Source organism: Podarcis filfolensis (genome assembly GCF_964270895.1).
Source record: "Podarcis filfolensis genome assembly, chromosome: 2".
NCBI lineage: Eukaryota > Metazoa > Chordata > Lepidosauria > Squamata > Lacertidae > Podarcis > Podarcis filfolensis.
This window is the reverse complement of record NC_139605.1, coordinates 89,743,096-89,765,622: the sequence shown is the minus strand read 5'-3', so window position 1 is coordinate 89,765,622 and position 22,527 is coordinate 89,743,096. Positions and strand designations below refer to the sequence as shown.

Sequence of the window (22,527 nt, the reverse complement as noted above, 5' to 3'; positions counted from 1 at the left end):
GTGATCTAGCTAGCCAAGGGCGGTGAATGAGAGAGAACTTGCCTAATGTAGAGTTCTGGGGAAGTGAAGGCATGTGCCAGGCAAGAGTCTAGAGACGCCAGTGCAGATACAGTTCAGGATGCAGGAAATAAAGGCAGGTCAGGAAACAGTCAGGTTCCAGCAAGGCAGTGTCAGAACAGAGGGGAAGTTCAGGTAGAACATCATCATCATCAACCTTTTATTCGACCGTCAGTCAGAAAAAAGTACATTTGTCAATACACAGTTAAAACATCCAGGAAGATTTTAGAACTTAGCCAACACTAGAATGGGCTAAACAGATAGCCCCATATCAATACAGTCAATTATAGTCTTGCGACGCTTAAAAGCTAAAAAAAGAAATTTGGCCACCAAGGAAGGTATAGCTCTAGTGACATTATTCAGCAAGTGTAAAACCTGGTTTTCTCCGGGTAGGAAGCTAAATTGACATAGGTGTGGGTCTATAAAATTTTGTCTAAGCTCTGCATAAGAAGGGCAAGTCAAGAGAATGTGTTCGGTGGACTCAACCACACCCATGGCACAATGACAGGTTCTCTGGGCGTATGGTACTCCCCTGTACCTTCCCCACAATATCACAGAGTCAAGGACATTTAATCTAGCCGCTGTAAGAAGTCTGCGGTATTCAACATAGTGAATTTCTGCAAGGTAGGGGGCTGGTATGGTCCGATAAATCTGGTCCCCTAGGAACATCCCTGGTTTTACCAGGGCTATGTCCTCTTGTCTGGCAATATCACTCAGTCTCCGGGAGATCACAGCTCTAGCTTGATTGTACATCATAGACTCAAAGTAAAGGTGAGACAATCCGCAGGATTGAACCTCGTTAATGACCTCCCTTTCCCACGATGATTGGAAATCGTCCCTCAATATCAAGGGGGCAATACCCACTGGTTTAAAACAAAGCTTGAGCCATAGCCAGAGCTTCGTCTTCAAGGCCACATACCATAGAGCTTGCCAGCCGACCTCTAATCTCATAACCGCACCCGCTACCGAGGGGGGAATCCTAAGGATGGCTCTAAGGAATCGCGTTTGGATAGAATCCAGTTTCAAAAAATCCCTACGGGGGCCTAAAGAGATGCCCACCAAAAGAAGGGGGAGGACTTTCATTTGAAAGAGTCTCAAAGCTATCTTCACTGATTGAGCCTGATTCTTAGCATATAGAGATCTAATCCGGATGGCTGCTTTAGATGCATTAGTTGTTATATAGTCTCTATGGGCCAGAAAAGACCTATTTGACCGTATTACTTGTCCCAGATATTTAAAGCAGTTAACCTGCTCTAGGGGGATCCCGTTCATCGACCATCGATGGAGTCTCGGTCGGGCAGAGAAGACCATGATCTTGGTCTTAGCATAGTTGGGTTGGAGCTCATGCTGATCACAGTATTCATGTAGAGCTTGCAACATTCTCCTCAGTCCAATAGGGGATCTGGCAAGAAGTGCGGCGTCATCCGCATACAGAAGAACATTCAGAGATCGGCCTGCTAATTTGGGGGGGTGGAAAGCATCATTGGCCATGTGAGTCACCAGTGAGTTAATGTAAAAGCTAAACAATGCTGGGGCCAATAGACAACCCTGTCTTACCCCTCTAGTGGTGGTAACAGGGTTGGAGACTAGGCCTTTATTGTCTAGCCTGATTCTCAGAAAGGTGTTTGTATGGAGGCTGATAATCAGATGAAGGAGATGACGATCGATCTTTGTAGCAGCCAGTTTTGTCCATAGCTGCTTTCTAGAGATTCGATCAAATGCCTGCTTAAGGTCAATAAAAGCCACATGAAGAACCTTTGGGGCTTTGCCGGCATACTTTTCTGCCAGGTGATTCAAGATTAATATTTGGTCTGTGGTAGATCTTCCAGGGCGAAAACCCGCCTGTTCATCGGCAATGATATTGTCGTCCTCCATCCATTTCAATAGTTTGTTTAGCAGGTACCCCGAGTAAATCTTCCCAATGACATTTAGCAAGCTGATTGGCCTAAAGTTGCTCGGCTCTGTACGTGGGCCTTTCTTATGTATTAATACAATCAACGCAGAGCTCCAGCTTGAGGGAAATTTTGCTGTTTTGTTTATATGCGTGTAAAGTGCTGCTAAAAGTGGGATCCACCAATCTTTATTTGCTTTGATGGCATCAATGGATATAAGGTCATCACCGGGGGCCTTGCCTACTTTAAATCGATCTATGAGAGTTTCAACTTCAGGGCATGTAACTGGGTCCCAATCGGGCAGTACTTCCGGCTCCACCGTATCTCCGCAGGCATCAGGTAGAACAAGAAAAGCTGAGGGCCAAAGGACAACTAGGTAGGGAGCAGCCTGGATAGCTCTAAGTGGCACCTAGGCTGAAAATCAGACCAGGCAGGCTTGAATGTTGATGTGTAGCAAGCCCCATCCCTGATGAGTGGATCTTCTGGTCTCAACTACCCCGGGGAAGATGTTTGTCCTCCTACCCATAGTTTTGTTTTTCATCGTCATGTTCAAAAGAATTCCCTCTCCTAACTATTGCTGTTTTTCTTTTCGCCACTTAGGGTTGCCTGGCTCTGCTACCCTGTTGTGCACGAGGTACCTTGTTTTGAATTTATATGTGGTCTTTGGGGTGGGTGAAGCATTGCCTGGGGACGGGGAGAGGAAGGCCTAGATACTGTAAGGTTGGCCACTTGTTTTATCTGCCCCTGAACACTGCTAGGCAACTGCTGTCTGCAGTCTTAAAGCAGGCAAGGATTTTCTAAGTCCGTTACCAGATGCCCTTTGGTTTTGGAGATGTGAAGTATCGCTATCTGAAGCCTCACATCATCAAAGCACACACATGGCATTGAATTGTGTGATTCCCTAGATAGTAAAAGATAAGGCCTGAGGCAAAATTCTGAAACCTGTCTTGTTAGGCAGAACAGAGCCAGGACTACTACTGGAGCTCTGATTACAGTGTCCTGGAACATGGCAGAGAAGCATCTGTCACACAAGAAACTACATCAACAGTAACCTCAGTTTAAGCCATTTGTGTGCAAATTTATTAGCTTGTATTTTGGGGGCTTGCGCCACACCAATCTCTTAGCAGGTAAGCTTGTAGACTTTTCTTACTCTCAGTCATGTTGCATGATGGGCACAGGGGTGGGTAGGATGGGCTCTGCATTCATTCCCTGGAAACCAAGCAGCCAGACATGACTGACATTTGTATCAGGAAAATATTCCCATTTGAGAGTATATGCTGTAGGGAACCATGGTCAGTCAGGAGTGCTCTTTACCATGTACCCATGTTACCACCCTGAGATCTACAGATGAAGGGTGGTATGTATGTATGTATGTATGTATGTATGTATGTATGTATAAATAAATAAATAAATATTTAGTGTGTGTGTGTTTAAAAAAGTATCTCAGTACACCAAATGTTTAGTTTCTGGCATATATTATATGGGTACATGCTAAAAATGTAACACGTGAATCAAACAAAAGGCATGGAAACAAGGACCATTGTTATGTGAGCATAGAGACCCACAGGTCAAAAGAGAGCAGGTGTTTGGCAGCAGTACACAATAATACAGCCTGCTGCCAGCAACCTGAATTCCATTTACCCAACTAGAAGCGGCTCTCATCTAGAAAAAAATCCTGGGGAAACCTTGCTAGGTAGGTAACAAGTTGTTTCTGCATTTGAAGTGAGGTCCTCTTATTCCGCTTACTCTTGTCCTTGGGAAAGATGTAAAGCTTGAACAGGGCCGTTTCTATGTTCTAAATCCTCTTCTTTCTCCGAAGGCCGCACTGTTGGTTTCAAGGAGGACCACTACCTGCTCAGAAAAAGCCTCATGACCTCGGACCACCTAGACACTCCCATGGTTCGCAGCGGCAACCTGAAAGGCAGAGACACAGTTCACTGGAAGATCAACAACAATGTGCATAAGGAAGGCTTCTCTTCCTTACCTCTCAATCCCAAGGACCTGAGTAAGTGCCAGTTTTGCAAGGTAAAGAAGGGGCTAACTGGAGCCAAAGATGGTGGGGGGGAAAGTGGTCCCTCTGTCCTCTCAGAATCTGATCCTAAGCTGATTCAAACATGCACATTCCTCTCACATGAATGCATGTGGGAAATTACTTCTTAGAACACTTCCCCATGTCGTAATCTCTCTCCAGTTAAGTAAGTTGTCTGTGTAGCTTGAAACCTTATCCCTGAGGGCTTGAAACCTCTTCCCTGCTGGCTTTCCACTTGAAATGGGATTTGACACTGGAGCTTCTTCAAACAAGGGGCATTCCCTCACCCCTGGCTTTCTTTCTGAGATGATACAGCCAGACAAGAGAACAGTATCATCATGAGCAACTGTGCTGATAATTTATCTGTTAGAAAGAGGGGGCCACTAGGTGGCGCATCGGAAGATGACTGACAATAACATCTCTCCGACCCACACGAGGTAATTTGGAGGCTATGATGGGGGTAATTAGCCTCCTTAACCCCCCCAGGATTATGGGGGGGACGGCCCTTGCCTGCTGTGCCCTATACCACCCCCGAATTTGTGGGGGTGGGGGCACTAGGCACAAAGCCCTCCTGTGGGACTCCGGCACTCCTGGACGCCGTCCCTGATCCGCGCCTCTAGTTTGCAAGAATCTTCAAAAGAAACAATTTGGACGAGATAAATTGCACATACTTCAAGGAAAAAGGGGGAGTAAAGACTGCTGACAGAAGAGATCTCTGATAACAAGGCAAGAACAAAATATGAGAAGATACGTCAAGATACAGTATTGCAAATGACTGAGGGGGGAGGGGAAAAAAAACTTTCCTTTCCTCTTTATGTGATTAACAAGAATCCCCTCCCCTAATGAGTTAGAACTTTAAGGACTTAAGCTGTGATTTAAGGCTGTGTGGAGATAAACTTTCGAACCAAAGCAATGTTTCAAGACGAAGCTGGAAAGTTAAGAGTTTTGGAATGACGCAGTTAAAAATGCCGTCGCCATCTTGGGAGGCATTGTTGGAGCTCTTGGGTCTGGGAGGAGAAAGAGAGAAATAGAGCTGTTTACATATCGTGGATTAACTTCTCTGTGGGACTTAAGAGCGAAAAATGCCTGATTTATGATGGAAAGAGTGATGTTATCTACGAAGGAGATATATGGAAACCATCTGGACTTAGATTGGAAGAACGGGAAATTCACACAGAATTATTATATTTGCTTATCGGCTTAAGGAGACTAACAGAAGAGATCGTAAAAGAAAAAGAGAAATTATATGAACAAGATATGATGTGGAAACACCAAGATAAGACTGGATAGAATTATGAGCTTTGTCTGGACTGATTGGGACTGATTTGGACACTAACGCAGTAATAAGAAGATGATTTGAATCCCCCTTTGGATCTTGAAGTATGGGTTCCCCCAACAAAATTTAAAAATTTGGCTTTGTAATTTGGAATTTATGTGATGTGATTTAATTTGATGTGATTGGCCAGTTAATAAAAATTATTTTAAAAAAAAAAAATTATCTGTTAGAGATCCCTAGGTCTCTCACGCAACTACAGTTGACTGATGGGAAGGAAACAGGATCACTATTAAATCAGATTATGTGTGTTTGACAGACATGTCCTAAATCAGATTCTAGCCTTTGATTTCAAAATTCAGCTAACCATAATAAAATGGCTCTACTGCTTCTGCCCAACCACCCACATTGCTACATCTCATGTCTCCATATGCATGCTATTTGCTGGTAGTGTTTCTTGCTGATTGATTTGTTTCCTTGAATCCAGTTCCATATGGAGTGTCTCTGAGACTCGCCCGGCTCTTCACCCAAAACCTTGCAAAACCAGATAGCCGTGAGCATGAGCAACTGCAAAAGGATGTGGAGGAGAATGTAAGGAGCAGGAATAATGCTGCCTACTGGGTTGGCGACTGAGGAATGGGTGGGCAGGGGGAATACAATCAAGCCAATGCAAGCTTCCTTTTCTTGGATTTGAGTTAAGAGACAGCATATGGTTGTTGTCTGCTCAACATAAGGAAATCAAGTGGAATTAACTAAACCCCTTAATCTGAACATTGGGAAGAACACCAGGAAATCTGAGTTAGTGACACTCTCTCTTGCTCTTCACAGCTCAATGAGGTTTACAGGATTATCCCCGGTGCCCACAAATTTCAGCAGACAAAATTCAGGTGAGTTACTTTGGGAGGGGGCAACTGGCATGTAGAGAAGCAGTGAGATCTCTTCCAGTGGGTGCTCCTTTTAAAGATGAGAATGGGTAAAACATGGCTGAACGTCTGGTGTGATTAAGTCTAGGGGGCACCCTTGGAAGAATATAGAGAATATAAAGTAGTAGGATTAGAACTCTTCTCCCAACAGCTTTCCCCAGGTCAGAGTGTGTATGAAGCTTGAAAGGCCAAACCAAAAAATCTATGTGTTTCTCCTTGGATTCTAATTAAAATTATCCATATTGTCTGTTTACTCTCCAGGCTGCAGCCAAATGCTGGGAAAAGGTAAGGAATTCATTTCTTGCTTTCCATCTATGTGTCGACGTTTGGATACTTTCCATTGCTGTGCTTATTCTGTGAGACTTTTCACCCACCACTCAGAAACTGCGATGTCTTCTTACAACTGTATCATTAGCATCGTTGCTCTCTGCACTGCAGAGATCATCATCTTCTTTGCCAGTTAACTTCTCACTGCTTGTGGGATGGAAAGTAGATCGATGTTAGCCCTTCCTAAGCAGAACTAAGAGCTGCATTCAAACTGCCCCTGCTGCGTGAGCAGAAATGGTCATTCTATCACCCCTTCCCATGCCCTCAGAGTTTTTGATTTGATGTCATGTTTGTATCTCAACAACAATGCTGAACTCAAAGCAGCTCACAATTATAATTTGTCTACCATGTTTCTCTGTGACGAACGCTGTAGCAGATGAAGTGGATTCACTTATGCCAGGGAACTGTGACTGGCCAATAGTTTTTGCAGACCTGTGTTACCCCTTTAGTGTGGCAGCAGTGTTTATTCTATGGATATGCTGCAAGCACTCCCTATTTGAGTGGTGTGAAGTAGCCTTCATCTGGCCCCATTGCTGTGGAAAGAGTCTTCACACTGGCACTTGTTCCAGATCAGTGGCTGAAAATCATTGTGTATAAGAGTATGTGAGCAGTGACTTTATATTGCTAATAGCCTAGGTAAACAGACCCTGATCTTCCTTTCCTGTCCCCCAATCCCATCCTGCCTTCTTCAGACAGGACCACACAATCGTAGACACAGTGCTCCCTGCTCCCCGCTCAGCCAAGAATGAGATTGTGAAAGTAACAGAGAAGCATGTCGCACAAGAGGCTTTCAACGATCTGAAAGTGTCCCCTGGTTACTACACTGTAATCTCTGATCAAGGTAGGTGATGATGAATGCTACTAGTTCTCACCAAGGTTGTAAACCTCTGTCTGGACTTTATCATGTCATACAGCAGGTGGGGGCTCATAAGATGTTAAGCTCTTCTGTACAAAACATTCCCTCCGCATAGAAAACCGGAAGATTCTACTGTAGCCTTCTCACCCACATATTGTGAAGGGATTTGTTTATTTTTATTGAGGAGCAGTCAACAAGGTGGGATTCCACCTGCAGTCGGAACCAATGCCGCCTAGACACAGGTTTACGACCAGCTGATGGCTAGGCCTCCAATAAAAGCCAAGAGTTGCATGCTTTTCTAAATAACTCCTTCCCCTCTAAATGTGCTTTTTTGTGCTTCCATCCCTACCCAAGATGCTCACGGCATGGTAGAGTTTCAGGAAGGAGTGGAGCAGGTGGATGTCCGGGTTCCCCTCTTCATCAGGGAAGAAGATGATGATGAAAAGCAGCTGCAAGTGGAGGCCACTGATGTCCCTGTGGGAACTGCAGAAATTGGGCGCCGGCTTGTCAACATCACCATTATTAAAGAGCAAGGTAAATGTGTCTGTAGGCCAATCAGGTAATGATGGCACATTCAACTCAGGCAACGTTCTCAGAGAAGGTCTCTGGACAGTCTGAAAACTCCAACAGGATTCCTGTAAAGCAGCAGTAAGCTAACTTCTCACCCTCCAGATGTTTCTAGACTACAACTCCCATCATCTCTAACCATTGGTTATGTTGTCTGGGACTGATAGGAGCTATAGTCCAACCACAGCATATGGAGGAGGCACAGGTTGTTCATACCTCTTGTACAGCCATATGTAGAGATGGACATCACTTTCTATGTCCTGCAGATGAATATGGTGACCTTTTGTGGATTGAATTTTAGATCTATATCATGGCAGTGCATTGACTACCTTTCTCGGTTCTACAGAGTATCCTTGGGTGATTAATTGTCGTGTTGGAACTAGTTAGCCACCGAATGTTAGGAAACAAGTTAGGGTAATATTGAAGTGTGGGTTTTGTTCTATGAGTTGTGGCACTTAGTAGACACCATATCACCATTACCACTGTCTCTGTATCCCTTTAGCAAACAGCATCATTCGCTTCCAGGAGCCAGCTTATTCATACAGCCGCTTCGACCAGGTGGCTAAGATCCCTGTACTTCGTGACATACTGGACAACGGGAAGTCTCAGATAACATACAGGACACGGGATCTCACTGCCCAGGAAGGCAAAGTAAGCACAATAGAGCTGACTAATAGGGGGAGAGCCTTGATAGCCATGGTTATAGGAAGACCCTTTGACAGTTGTGCAGCCATTATATGATCCTAGAGATGTAGAAAATATTTGTGTTGCATCAGTACACTGTTTAGCGAAATCTTTCTCTCTCTTCCCAAGGATTATGTTTTTGCGGAGGGTGATATAGTCTTCCAGCCTGGGGAAAAGCGGAAAGAGGTGCAGGTGAAATTGCTGGAGCTGACTGAGATAGATGCCCTTCTTCGCAATCAGCAGTTGAAACAGTTTGCGGTGGATCTCATCAACCCCAGGTTCGGTGCAAAGGTTGGCAAATACCCTCAAACCATTGTGACAATTGCCGATCCAGGTGAGCTTCATCAATTTCTGAGAGCAAGCACCTTTTTTATCTCTGTTTATCTGCCAATTTGTTGTTCTATTTTGTATAAAAGCTTGAACCTGTCAGACAAACATCATTGCCGAGACTTCAGCAAAAAAGCTGGTGCATACCCGCATACTGAGCTGCCAGTGTAGTCCAGTGAGTAAACAAACAAACCCCTGTGTTGCAAAATATGAGTCAGCAATATCAAAAGCAACACGATGGCCAGAAACAATTACAATGTGAACAACTTTATGGACTGATTCAAAACTTCAAAACTAGCAAACTGAAGTCTCTGAAAGTCTCTGAGAGTCCTTAAATGAATCCCGGTGCCAGACTTTACCCAGCGGAGTGCAAGCTGTGAAGCTTTGTATAATAAGCAAATGTCCGATTCTGATGTCCAGCTCTGAACTCTGCTGAACAGTGTTTCCGGATAACAACTAGTGTTTCATTGAATTCTTCATCAGCCAGTTAGTTCAACATTCGTGAGTAGAAAGAAATGTAATTTCTTCATTAACCAATCTTTTTTCGAATAGATATAATATACCGCTGGGTAAAGTCTGGCACCGTGATTCATTTAAGGACTTTCAATATAGTCCAGTGAACAGAGAGCACTGGAGTCCTGGGTTCAAGCCTCCCCTCTGCTGTGTTGCTGTACACTTCAGTGGGATATGCCTTACCATGGGTGGCCAATGATATATTTTTGAATGTTCTAGTTGTGCATGATGCATGTGTAACAAGGCAGTGAAGTCCAGTAACCAGATGTGTTTGGTCAGAGACTCAACACTGCTTGCTTGCAGGAATGAATTAGTCTTTAGGTGGTTGCTAATATTCTACTGCTTCTCTAACTTCTTCTACACTACTCTTCTCATCAAGTCCCCTAAGGAGAAATGTTCTATGAGGAAGTTTGGTAGTTTTGCCCCTTGGGTTAGTATTTCAGCTCTGATTTCCTAATGCAGTCTGTACTGGGGGAACTTCCCCATCAGACCAGGCAAGCAGTGGCTTGTGTGATGTTCTAAGAATTAATAGCTGTAAACAGGGTAGCATCTTTTTAGACAAGGACAAAGGCAGACTTGTAAATCTACCTGCAGAAATCAGTTATGCTCTGAAAATGCTGTAGTTGTGCTAATCCACATTAGGGAGTGAATTAAATGTTGTGCTCTACCAGTCATTCTGTGATTGCAAGCACTTCAGTTTGCCCAGTGGAACAATCTCCCCTCTTATCCACCTGCTTCTGTCCTAGGGGTCTCCTAACTCCCAGAGTTGTTATGGGGGGGAGGAGCAGAGGGAGGAAAGGAGAGAAAGTCCCATCGCCTTAACAGGACTCATTGCCCTGGCTTCCACTAGTTTGCCTACTTAGCAGAATATGGCTTAAATTGTTGTCTGCATGCAAAAGGTTTCATTTATTTGCACTCATGATAGACTCTGAAGAAGCAACCTCAGCTGCTTTGTAAAATAAGAATAAAACGCTAAATTTAGTCTGAAAGGCTACAGGTTTTTTTTAAATTGCATAACCTCCACCTGGATACACTTAAGGTGATTTCAGAAGTGCATCCTAATATGTTTATTGTTAGAGTGGCTTCCCCCCTCTCCTCCCTCCACCCCATCCCCAAATTGGCTGGGGGGGGGCATCAGGAGAACTCCCAGAACATTGTAGGTGGGGAGAGGGGGGGAATCATGTGCCTTAGCACAACATTGAATTCCTCTCTTCATCTCCTTCGTACTGTACACAACTCTTTATTAATAGGCAAGAGTGCTTCTATGAAAAGCAAACCGCAACAAAGTGGTAAATATTTCACAAGCCACAGAAAATAGTTAACAATGAGTTTGATCCAGATATAGCTGTGTGGAACTCCACTCACACAACTGACTTTTCCAGACTTATTCTACATTAGCCCAAGGACTCTGTTAGCCAGTGATTGATTCCAGCTAGCTATTTTTGTCTAATGTTCTGTTGAAGTTTATATACTAGATGGGTTAGTTGGAGGCAGCCATGGTGGTATGAGTTGACAGAGTCACACACCTGTGGTACTTGAATCCACAACTTTTAAGGGATGCAATCAAGCGCCTTTACCATTCAGTCCACATGCCTCTCTCTTGAGATGTGGTTAAAGAGACAAACGAAGCCGTTCTGTTTTCTTTCTTCTGCAGAAGCTGTGGATGGCTTAGCATCGGCGAAACTCCTAGGCCAGCAACCGCAGCCTCCCAGAGGCATACTTGGAGCTCCCCTTAATCCAAATGCACAGGCACTAACCTCTAGGAAGATCCGATTCAACTGGTTGCCACCTCCTGGCAAACCTGCAGGGTACAAGGTATGGACCTGCCAAGCAATAAACCTAATTATTATGAATGAGGGGGGTACAATCTTGTTGACACTTGCACTGAGTTCAAGGCCTAGAGTGGCTTCCCTGCAGGTCAGTGTAGTCCTGCCCTCCTATGCCCAGCATTGACTGCTGCTGCTGCTCTCCTTCTCATGATACATCACATCAAGCATAGCACTCTGGAGTCATTCAATATCTCCCAAGGTTTATGAAGATGTGGATGTTCTAAAATGGGGGGGGGCAGTCATGAATTGGGTTCTGTGGATGTCGTGTTTTAGAATGGGGACTTTCCTTAACTGATCACATGGTGGCTTGTTATTCTTGATGATGTAAGCAAGACTTTGAAAGCAAATGGGATTCTCTTTGGCCTCCAGGTGAAGTACTGGATCCAAGGGGACCCTGAGTCAGAAGCTCGCTTGCTTGATTCGAAGGTGCCATCAGCGGAGTTGACTAATCTGTATCCCTACTGTGATTACGAGATGCAGTCCTGTGCCTACAACGATATGGGCGAGGGGCTTTACTCCGAAGTGGTCCACTGCCGCACACTAGAGGACCGTAAGTAGGCATATTCCATGGCAGACAAGGAGGCGGGAATTCAACATCGCACTAAGGTGCTGTCGGGGCAAGCATTTCGGCTTGCCAGGTGAGGCAAAGTGTTTTAAATGTGCTTTAAATTTGGTCTGCATACACACCATGCATCTAAAGCACATTTGAAACATCCCCTAAATCATCCTGGGACCTGTAGCTTGTTAAGGGTGCTGGGAATGTTAGCTCTGTGAGGGGTGAATATAGCCACCAGAATTCTTTAAATGCAGTGCTTTTTTCCTAAAAAAATGTTTAGGGGGTACTCTCATTTTGACTCAAGAAAATCGCCATTTTATATTTCAAATTGGGGGGAAATAAATACAGTAAATGGACAAAAGTACAAAGATTCACAAAATGTTTAGGGGTATGCGTACCCCTGTGTACCTCCAGAGAAAAAGCACTGTTTAAATGTATGATGTGTACACAGCCCTGCTTTAAATCTATGATGTGAATGTGACCATAGAGCCTTGGACAGTCCAGGCAAGACACTACACAACAAATGCTGTGTTTATAAGGAAAGGAAGCATGAAAATAAGAGAAATATTCAACATATTGAAGTTATTCTGCATGTCAACTTCATTCTGAGCTCTCTGGTCCCTGATGCTAAGGGTAACATTGATGAATGAATACTAAGAAACATGTTCAGTAAGAAGGACTGAGACTGCAATTCTCTCATTGAATTCAGTGGAACATGCTTCTGAGTAGACATATATAGAATTGCACTGTTGCTGTGCTTTAGATCAGTGTTATCCTAGAATCATAGAAAAGGGACCTTGGCCATCATCTAATCTGAGCTGGCGCTCAGTATAGAATCTACAGGGCTGGATGATGATGCAAATGCAGCATCCCTGGCAGATGGCCACCTGGAGATAGCTCAGTCTGTAGAGCATGAGACTCTTTATGTCAGGGTTGTGGGTTTGAGCCCCATGTTGGGCAAAGGATTTCTGCATTGCAGGGGGTTGGACTAGGTGACTCTCATGGTCCCTTCCAACTCTACAATTCTGTGAATCTATGAAATACTGTTAAATAAAGCAGGCTTGTTTTCTCTTGCTCTAGAGGGCAGGACTAGAATGAATAGGTGAAGATTACAAGAAAACAGATTTTGGCTAAACCAGAGGTTAACCTTTTTCACTAGTGGAATTTTGAGAAAGTGCCCTGACTGTCGGTTACAAAATGTCTGTTGTGAAGGTATGGCATGGCACATCAAAAAGAACAAAAATGGGGACAGGATCCCAAAATAGTGCAGGCATGCCACTTCTTAGTCCCGCATCAATGGGAGAAAGGCACCTATATCAGCCACTCACTCATAGAGAGAAGCTCTTTGTACCTCCCCTCTGATGAGAACAGAAGGGAGGGTGGATGTCCAGTCCTGGCATCCATTGAAATGTGGGCATGTTCAAGGCATGTTCAATGCAGGAGAGACCAAGCCTGTGCAAACTAAGCAGGAAGAGCACAGTTTCTTGATCATTGTGGATTTATGAGGACATATTTGCTAAGACTTTCATGGGCACCAGAGAAGATATTGGTGGGCACAGTGATGACCACAGACACCATGTTGGTGATCCCTGGGCTAAACACTAGGAGAATGATAATAGTGGTTCAACAGTGGACTAGACTACCTAGGAAGCAATAGATTTTAGGGGATTTGTTTTAAAATAACTGTCCGTAGTTTAATTTGAGATATTACCAGCCTCATCCAGTAGGGTTGTTGTTCACATTCCATTAACTGCTTTAAGTGTATCCAACTGTTCCCATGTTCTTGCCTTTCTTTCAACTTCACAGTTCCTAGTGAGCCTGGGCGCTTGGCTTTCAATGTAGTCTCTTCCACTGTGACACAGCTGAGCTGGGCTGAGCCTGCCGAGACTAACGGAGTTATCACAGCCTATGAAGTCAGCTATGGACTTGTCAACGAGGTCAACAGTAAGCGTGGATTCTGTCTGCTACCCTTATCATGCTACAACCTTGCAAGCTATTATTCCGGGCTGAACTAGTCAGCATCTTTTTTCAATTATTCAGTTGTGTGCGTTTAGAGAATGCCAACGGAGTCTGCTGTTGTCGAATCTCACAGTGGTAGAGCTGCAGACAAACCCCAGATCATGGTGATTAGAAGCAAAACATAGATTTACTCCCCAGCCCCATTTTATCCTCATAACACACCCCTGGGAGGTTGGCCCAAAATCATCCAGTGAGCTTCATAGCAAAGTGGGGATAAGATCATAGGAGGCCCATCTAGTCCAGCATTCTGTTCTCAAAGTGGCTAACCAGATGCCTATGAGAAGCTCCTTAGCAGGACATGACTACAGCAGTAGCAGTCTTCCCACTTGTGATTCCTGAATGCTTGAACAATTCAAGCCACCTGCATGCACTCTATGGCATTAATATCTCCCTTTGTTTTGAGTTTTGCCCTCAAAAATATTACAACGCTGTTTCAATGGGGTCAGCAGAAGGCTGGGATATCATTGGAAAGGCATACTGTCTTTAGCATAAATCAAAGATGGTCAACATGGAACGAGGCAAAAACAGCAATTGAATGGGGAAAGGTATTTACATATACATTCTGTTTACAGGACCTGTTGGGCCCGTAAAGAAAGTCATGGTGGAGGGTGCCAAGAAGCGAATGGTTCTGATTGAAAACTTAAGGGAATCGCAGCCCTATCGCTACACAGTGAAGGCCAAAAATGGAGCTGGATGGGGTCCTGAACGAGAAGCTACTATTAACTTGGCCACACAACCCAAGCGCCCTATGTCCAGTGAGTTATATAGCCAAGCTTGTGCCGTGCAGATCTTGTTTTTCACTTGGAATGATTCTCATTTATTCTGCATGCTTGATATGTCCACCATAGAATCTGCATTTCAACTGGGTATGTGTTGCATGATATATTTTGTTCCTGGGGGGAGCATGTCCCATAGAATGTAGTTGCACAAGTGTCATGGACACCTTTTGACTGTTGATTGTGATGACATTTGGTAACGAGTATCAAACTATTTATGAACTTTTTTAAGTGTGTGCATTAATTAGCAGCTGTCTTATCCTGTCATGCAACCCTAGTGCTGGTGCACACATCCCTTTTTTAAATGAACACCAACGAGCTACGTAGTTGGCTGTTATCCATCCATCCTTCTCCTCTACCACAATGAAACTATCCCCTGTCACTCAATCTGAAATATCACAGGAACTAGATTGAAGCTTCTGCTGCTGTCACTTTAAGAATAAAATGTGTTTGGGGTACGTTAGTTTAAAATGTATAGAAAGCCCTTAGTATACGAATACTTTCTGTTTTCTTGCAGTTCCCATCATCCCTGATGTGCCAATAATTGATGCTGAAGGAGGAGAGGACTATGATAGCTACCTGATGTACAGCACAGATGTCCTGCGCTCGCCAGCTGGTAGCAAACACCCCAGCGTCTCAGATGATTCTGGTACAGTGCATTGCTGAAGTTTGCAAAAATGTTTTGTTTTGTTTCTTGGAGCCTTAAATTTCTGGAGAATGTAAAACCAAAAACATATTAAGAAGCAATTTCTAGCCACAAGTCAAATAGGTTTTCTTATTTCAAGGCAGAGAAACCCCTACTTGTGGAAACTTAAGGCGTGCTTTACATCTTCTGCTTCTAACACATTTGGATTCACTAGGGACTTGTATCGAAGTGCATCCCATGACATCTGTGAATGCAATGCAGCGGCTTCTGTAGACTGTAGCACTTAAGGAAATGCTGTGATGAGTACCATCCGCTGCCATGTGGCTTAGTTAAGTGCAGAGCCTAGGTGCACTCGCAGAACCTTATGATGATCAAGTATTAGGCCATGTGACTGTGTTGCAAGCAAATAACAGGACTGATTAAGATGTGCCGTTAGCGCACCTCTGCTGAGAAGCATGTTCTGTGCAATAAACACAGAAGGCTCAACGTGGGGCTCAGGGCTCACAAGGAGGGACAAAAAACAGGAAGACTTCACCAGCCAACAGGTCCTGTGGGAGAGCTACCTTTCTGACCTGAAATATGGGGCACTGGTTAACAGAGTCTGTCTTCCAAACTCCATAAAGAAATATGTGCAATATTTCAGCTGCAATTCACATTTACGTATAAAAATTCCACCCCTTCCCCACCTGTAGCACTGTTGCTCCCAGCAAATGTGTGAGAAAATGTTATAGCGAGAGGAGAATATTTAAAGTTGCTACTGTCCAGGTGGAGAACAGCTGGCAGGCTACAGGCCATCAAAGAATCTGACACACTTAAGTCCGTTGAATTAATGGGCTGACATATGCATCTAAGTTTGTGTTGGACTATGTGCATAGCATGTGATGCCCAGAACTACTGTATTACCGCCAGGAATTAGAGGCAGCAAGCATCTGAATATCAGTCACTGCAGTGTGGGTGCCGGCAGGGCGATTCTGTACTTATGTTTTGTATGAAGGCTTATGTAGGCATCTGGTTGGCTACTGTGTGAGATGGGATGCAGGACTAGATAGGCCTTTGGTCAGATCCAGCAGGGATCTTCTTTTGTTCTTATGAATGGTAACTGTATTCAATAATATATAATGAACCAGAGAGCTATAACCTGTTAGTTATAATCTGAATTTTAAGGAAGCTTTCTTAAAACCAAGGGCAATCACAGCAACTCTATTGGAACAGCTTTGCCTTTCATTTCACTGCAATGAAGGACACGCACACAAATTTGAGTGTATGTGGATCTCTGGTTAAAGGCTTCTGTTCCTGCTGCTCTTTAAATTGGCCAAAGCTTCTTGTTGACACCAGCTGCAGTTACTTCTCTGAAACCATTCACCTTTGACTTTGCTGCGTTATCATTTCCTTTTCCTTAGTAAACAATGCTTTCAGAAACTGAGGATGTTACAGTGAAAAACCCACCAATATTGCCCATCATAACTGCAAAATACTTGCTTTTTTCTGCAAAGATTAGGCTATATAAATAAAAACAGAAGTGGCAGCTACTTTTGGAGTCTTGAAAGCCTTATGTACTTGGCTAGATGGTTGATTTTTACAAAGAAAGTTTCTGGATCTAACTTTCTGCTGCACTTTCTGGTCTTGAAGCCTTGTCCCTTAATTCTAGACAAGTAGGGGGTGGGGAGAGGTGGCTGTAGCTATGCAGTGCTTCACATGCTCAGATGCCATCTATTTAAAATTGCATTTATTTATTTTAAAACATTTTTATACTGCTTTATATATAAATTGTCTGAAGCCAGTGTACAACCGTAAAACATAACAACAACTGAAATAACATTGTTAAGATAGTCATATTAAAACAGTTTCCAGTAAGCTGTAGCATGTACAATAAATACCAAGTATCCGGAAACACTGGATAGGTTTCTAACATTCATTGCAAACACAGGTGGCGCATGCTGTGTTCTGTAAGGAGGTTGTTTTGCTCCTGTAGTCAAGGCTTTTTTTATTGTTAGTTTGGGGATGGATTTCCAAAGGCTGTGGCACTGAACTCAGTGGGACTTGCCTTATAAAAAGGAAACATGCATAGGATTTTGGCATTCTGTACAAACAGGTAGTGCCCCAGGTGTGGGCTGCTTAAATGGGCAAGGGGCAGATCCGAGGGAAGCCTACCTGCTCTGTCGGCTCCGCCCCTGGCGCAGCCCAAGTCCCTGGCCTGCATCCCCATTAGCCAAAGCTGGGTGCAGGCTAGGATCCAGTTCCTGATAGGAGAAGGGGACTTAAACCCCCACCACTTATAAGGGAGGGCATCACTGTTCCAGTTCCCTTGTTGGGGCCCCAGTGAAGTTTCTGCTGTCCTTCAACGCTGCCACACCAAGAGGGGTAAGCGGTCTGGAGTGAAAGGGGAGGAAGCAGAGGGAGGGCACCCCTTTTATCTTTTGTGTGACAGCCCCCTTAGCTACTGTTTTGAAAGAGTGTGTGTGTGTGTGCGTGCGTGCATGCACCGGTGCGCAACATAATTTGACTAAACTTGGGAGAGTGGGGCTTGTGGATTTCACTAAGAAACGTAACCTCCCATATTCTGAGCACTAATTTCGTTGGCACGGTACATGAGTGAGGCAGGCCACTTACCTGCCTGGCAAGGCAAATGCTGCTGTTGATGAGCTCTGTGCTGTCCCCGTAAGTCAGTGCTAGGACTAGGTGAATAACGAAGGGCTGCAGCGGGTAGCTTGCAGGCGGCGGACTGCCTGCTTTTATTGCGCCCTTCTGATTATGCCAACGCAAGTGCTTGACTTGTTCCAAAAGGCTCTCGGTGGAAATATGTGCAGCTGCTAGGGGAGGAGCTGGACCTTCGACGCGTCGCCTGGAGGCTCCCAGCAGAATTGATCCCTCGTTATTCGGACAGCAGCTGCTTTTCCTCGGACACAGAGGGTCTCCTCCATGAGGATAGCACCCCCTCTGAGCTAGTGGACAGTGATGCAGCCAGCCGCAGTCTACCAAGGAGTGGGACTCCCCTGCCCCAACCAGGTGAAGGACGACAGCCTTCTTCCCTCCCTTCCAGTAACTGTTGTGTCTCGTCCTCCTCCCAAGGGCCTAGAACCAGATTTTAGCCTTCCCATCGCTACAGTAGATACATGTTGGTGTTGGTGCTGGAGTAATATATTTGGCCACCTGTAACAGAGTCTGCTTGCATAATGTTGTTGTGATCTGTCTGTGTATAGTATGCATTGTGCAGTGCCAAGGTCGTCACCTACCCTAGGTATGAATTGGGAAACTGCTAAGAGGCTGCACCTGCAAATGGCATGGATCCTTTCAACCAGTGCTATTTTTCTAGAAAAGGAGGTGTCAGAACTGACCATGAACACCTCCCTCATTCTCTTAGAATGGCAATGGTGCCTGCCTGAGAGGTGCTGGAACTGAGTTCCAGTGAGTTCTGGCTGAAAAAAGCCCTGCATTCCGTATAGCAGATTTTTTAAAAAGAGTGTTGTCTACAGCCACCCTCTGAAAGAACTTGTGGCGTTAGCAGTGGTACTTTGTGAATTTACCCGCTTTCAACCCGATGACTAAATGGGAAAGGTTTTCCACAGAGAAACCCAATTATGGAAAGCAGAACTGTCTTTGTTGTTCAAAAAAGTTATTTTAATGCTAAGTAACATTCTGTTGAATTTGACCGATCTTCTCACTAACTCCTCAGGGTAAGAATCAGTTTCTAACAGGAATTATTCTAACACGAATTATAACAGGAATTATTCCATTGTTTTGAACAGGGCCACTGGGTGTACCCAGAAACTTACTAGTCAGTATAAGGCAACAGCTTCTCCTAGTTTCGTGAGGGTATTTCAGCATCCCCTAATTTAATTTAATTTTTAAATTTTCTTCTAAAACAGACAAAGGTCCATGTAAGGGATTGTACTGTGTAGTCAATCACCTTGAGTTTAATGCATTCCAATGGTCGTTCAGAAATTCTGTTAATTCCTATAGCCATTTGGAAGGAGCCAATGCTTTCTAGTTTTCATTATCTACCATTCATTTTAGTAAATGTCTCTATCTAGCCTTGCATTCTGTTTCTGATGGCAGCCAGCCAGATACCACTGAAGAGCTCACAAGCAGGGCACAAGGGTGATGACCACCCCCAGTTGTTTATCCCACAGGTACAAGGCCTCTGTATCCAGAGGCTCCATTTAGCCGTTATGACTGATAGCTGTTAGGTATATTTGCCTTACATGAACTTATCATATTAATGTCATCATGTTTCTAACCAGCTGCTTGTGGTCATGTCTCGTCTTTTACCAAGGGTCTGAAACCAGGTTTTAACCTGTGGTTGGTTGGTTGTAAAATGGGTTTAAATCATGCTAATAGTTTCGTTTGCAGGGTTTCCCATGCAAAGTCAATTCAGTACTAAAATATATGGCGTCACTTCCTTACTCAAGCATCCCCTTTTCTGATTTTAATTACCTGCTGGGGAAGGCTGTTTAGTTCTTAACAACATCTTGACATGGCTGAGTAGTGGAGCTTCCTTTGGCACTGTAGTTTTAAGTGATGTGGTGGCGGTGGGGCGGTTGTTGCATTTTTGCTTTTCATGAGGCTGACAATAGTTGATGTGAAGCCGCAAAATGACTTGCAGCTAAAGATTGGAATAAAGCCCAGGCACTGGGAATGTTCTGACAGATCTTTCGTACACGGTCTCTGTTCGGCTTAATTAGCTTCGTATACATACCCACAGATATTGGTCATGAACGTTGTTAACTTTAGTGAATGGAATCTTTTCCAGAACACATGAATGGCCGAATGGATTTCGCCTTCCCTGGCAGCATTGGAAGCCTGACCCGGAATGTGACAACAAGTTACAACCATCTAAGTCCACACGTATACCACGAGAGAAGGACAATAGGAAGCTCATCTCAGACAAGGGAGTATGCCACAGTGGTGTCTGGGCAAGGTGAGTGTTGGGCTGAACATCATCCCATAACCAGTTAATCTACTTGTGATATGAAGTTCCCTCCTGTCCTGTAGCAAACTGGTTAATGAGGAAACTTTGGCTGTGTACACATTACTGTTTACTCTGGCTCCAGTGCGCTCCCATTCCTGGTGTCTGAAGCTGAATATACACATGGCATTAGCTGCAATCCGTATGCATCCTGTCGTTTATTGAGAAATGCTCCCTATTTAGTGCACTTTCCCTCAAACCAGCTTCCATCTGATTTGAAAATGCAAGCCATGGTTAAGCGGAGATGCATACAGTGCAGATAGATATTGCACACGTGCAGATAGCAACACATGTGTAGACGACAACTTCATCGAATAGGAGTTATGGGGGTGGCATGGCCAGGAAAACAAATCAAGCAATGCACATCTGGTGAAGACATCCCCACCCCATCACTGGTGACTTCTCTGTGTTTTAAGCCACTAATGTGTACATAGCCTTTGACAAGTTTCAAGGTTTTCGTATCAACATCCGCAAGATTGATTGTCACCTGGACATCATGGTGTGTGAAAAGCACACTACAAAACCTCTGTCTCTCTGTCTCTTCTGCCTGGGCATAGTGGTGGTTCAGGACTTATCCCAAGGTGCTAGCATCACAAGAGAAAGGTTGTCCTTGTCTCTTTTCCCCCACACTATTTCTTATGCTGAGGAGTTTTCTCAGTCTCAACCAGTTCCCTGTGCTTCCTCTCTCCCTTACTTGGTGGGCTTGCTATCTGCGACTTTGTCTGTAGCCTCCATGGCTACCTTCTGACTTGAAATATCCCAAGTGCTAGTTCAGCAGTGGGATATTTCCTCTGGCTCTGCGCCTGACACTGGTGCTGCAATCCCCTTTGGTGTCTTCAATGGTGCTTGTTTCTTTCTCTCTGTTTTGCCCTATCTTGTAGACCAGTCCAGGAGGATATTCCCTCCCATACATGAAGATACTGGGAGGATGGTCCTGATGCCTCAGGATGAGGGCTTCAGGAGGGCAAAGGTGAAGGGTTACTATGGCGATAGTGATGCTCGGGATTCTATAGTCATGGCTGACGGGCCCTCTTGGATTTCCAAATACCTAGGTATCGCGAATGACATAGCATGGCTCATTGTCTTCCTGGTTGCTTTCCCTACCTGAAGTGACTCATCCTATAACCAGCTAATCTATCCATGTTATGAAATTTCCTCCAGTCTTCCACCAGCTTTGTGTGCATGTGTGTGCATGCAGCAATTCACTGTGCTCCCCACACCCAAACTTTCATGCTCCTTCACCATGACAACTTCCATTTGCAGCCTGCAGCACTTCAGTGACTACAGCTATCCAAGCTGAGTAACACACGTGACTTTGTGTGGCTTCCGCAGCAGCACTCTGTGTTTTTCATCCTTGGCAAAGCTATTGTTTTATGTCTGTGTCTGTATCCACAGGCCTTAAATTGAGAAGCTGCAGGAAGAACAGTGCAAAATGTCCCTCTTGAAATTTACTCTCATAGATCAAGGTTCAAGTTTAATTGGATGGCACGACTCTGGATCAGGCTCAGCAAACCCTTGAGATACCCTGAAAACCTTCTTTTTTCACCATAAAAAAGATGTCCTGGTGACATCTGAAGGTTGTCACCAGTTGCTTAGTTAACCGTCTCTGCAACATTTGCTCATAATTCTTTCGTTGGGCTAGATAAGGGATTCAGGGCATCATCAAGTCACCCCTGCCATGCCCAAGCCTTTGTGTTGATAGCACTGATTTTGTTTCTCTGTGCAGGCATGTCAGGGCAAGGCACACAGCCCAGGGTACATTATGCTGTCCCCCAGAAGGCCAGGGGCCGCACTCACTCCGAAGATGTCCGTGAGGCACTGAGCAACCTGGACACAGTGCTTCAGGGTGAGTGAGCTTAACCTGGCCTCTGCACGGGACCTTGCTGTGCCTGGGGGGATCCAGGTTTGGGGGGCAGGAGAAAATCAGATCTCCTTCCCTCTTTTTTTCTGCTTAATTAAATCAACTTCATTCTTTGGCAGAGGGCCCTCAAGCTGCAGCTTCCCCCTCCCCACAAAAATAAGAATCTTGGGAACTGTGATTTGTTAAGGGCGCTGGAAATTTTAGTTCTATATAGTGTAAACTACAATTATTTGAGGGGGAAGGTGCTTCAAATGTATGGTGTGTGCACAGCCTTATACTTCCACTCAGCTAGCTGCTTTACCTCAGCATCTGAAGTCCTTCTAGCCAGATTCTCAATAGGCCTGACTACTAGCCCTTTATTTGATGAGGGGACATTCTGCTTGTTCTCCTGAGACACATAAGGAGCTTCCCCCATTTGTGGGCAAG

General features: G+C 44.5%; 1 protein-coding gene across 21 annotated transcripts in view; it reads left to right on the top strand.

The window, feature by feature from the left end:
• ITGB4 (integrin subunit beta 4) overlaps positions 1-22,527 on the top strand; it is a 71,772-nt gene that overhangs the window by 41,972 nt on the left and 7,273 nt on the right. For 4 of the 21 annotated variants that reach the window (XM_083598050.1, XM_083598049.1, XM_083598051.1 and 1 more), the window contains 17 exons: positions 2,550-2,583; positions 3,769-3,954; positions 5,739-5,842; positions 6,080-6,138; positions 6,436-6,459; positions 7,194-7,342; positions 7,712-7,891; positions 8,427-8,575; positions 8,738-8,942; positions 11,103-11,263; positions 11,647-11,827; positions 13,640-13,777; positions 14,425-14,607; positions 15,146-15,277; positions 18,059-18,280; positions 20,025-20,192; positions 21,122-21,292. In XM_083598050.1, the coding sequence (XP_083454176.1) occupies positions 2,550-2,583; positions 3,769-3,954; positions 5,739-5,842; positions 6,080-6,138; positions 6,436-6,459; positions 7,194-7,342; positions 7,712-7,891; positions 8,427-8,575; positions 8,738-8,942; positions 11,103-11,263; positions 11,647-11,827; positions 13,640-13,777; positions 14,425-14,607; positions 15,146-15,277; positions 18,059-18,280; positions 20,025-20,192; positions 21,122-21,292 (2,446 nt within the window). Of the gene's footprint in view, positions 1-2,549; positions 2,584-3,768; positions 3,955-5,738; positions 5,843-6,079; positions 6,139-6,435; positions 6,460-7,193; positions 7,343-7,711; positions 7,892-8,426; positions 8,576-8,737; positions 8,943-11,102; positions 11,264-11,646; positions 11,828-13,639; positions 13,778-14,424; positions 14,608-15,145; positions 15,278-18,058; positions 18,281-20,024; positions 20,193-21,121; positions 21,293-21,966; positions 22,087-22,527 lie in introns of all 21 variants that reach the window. The other 17 variants (XM_083598039.1, XM_083598040.1, XM_083598041.1 and 14 more) reach the window with 7 other exon arrangements.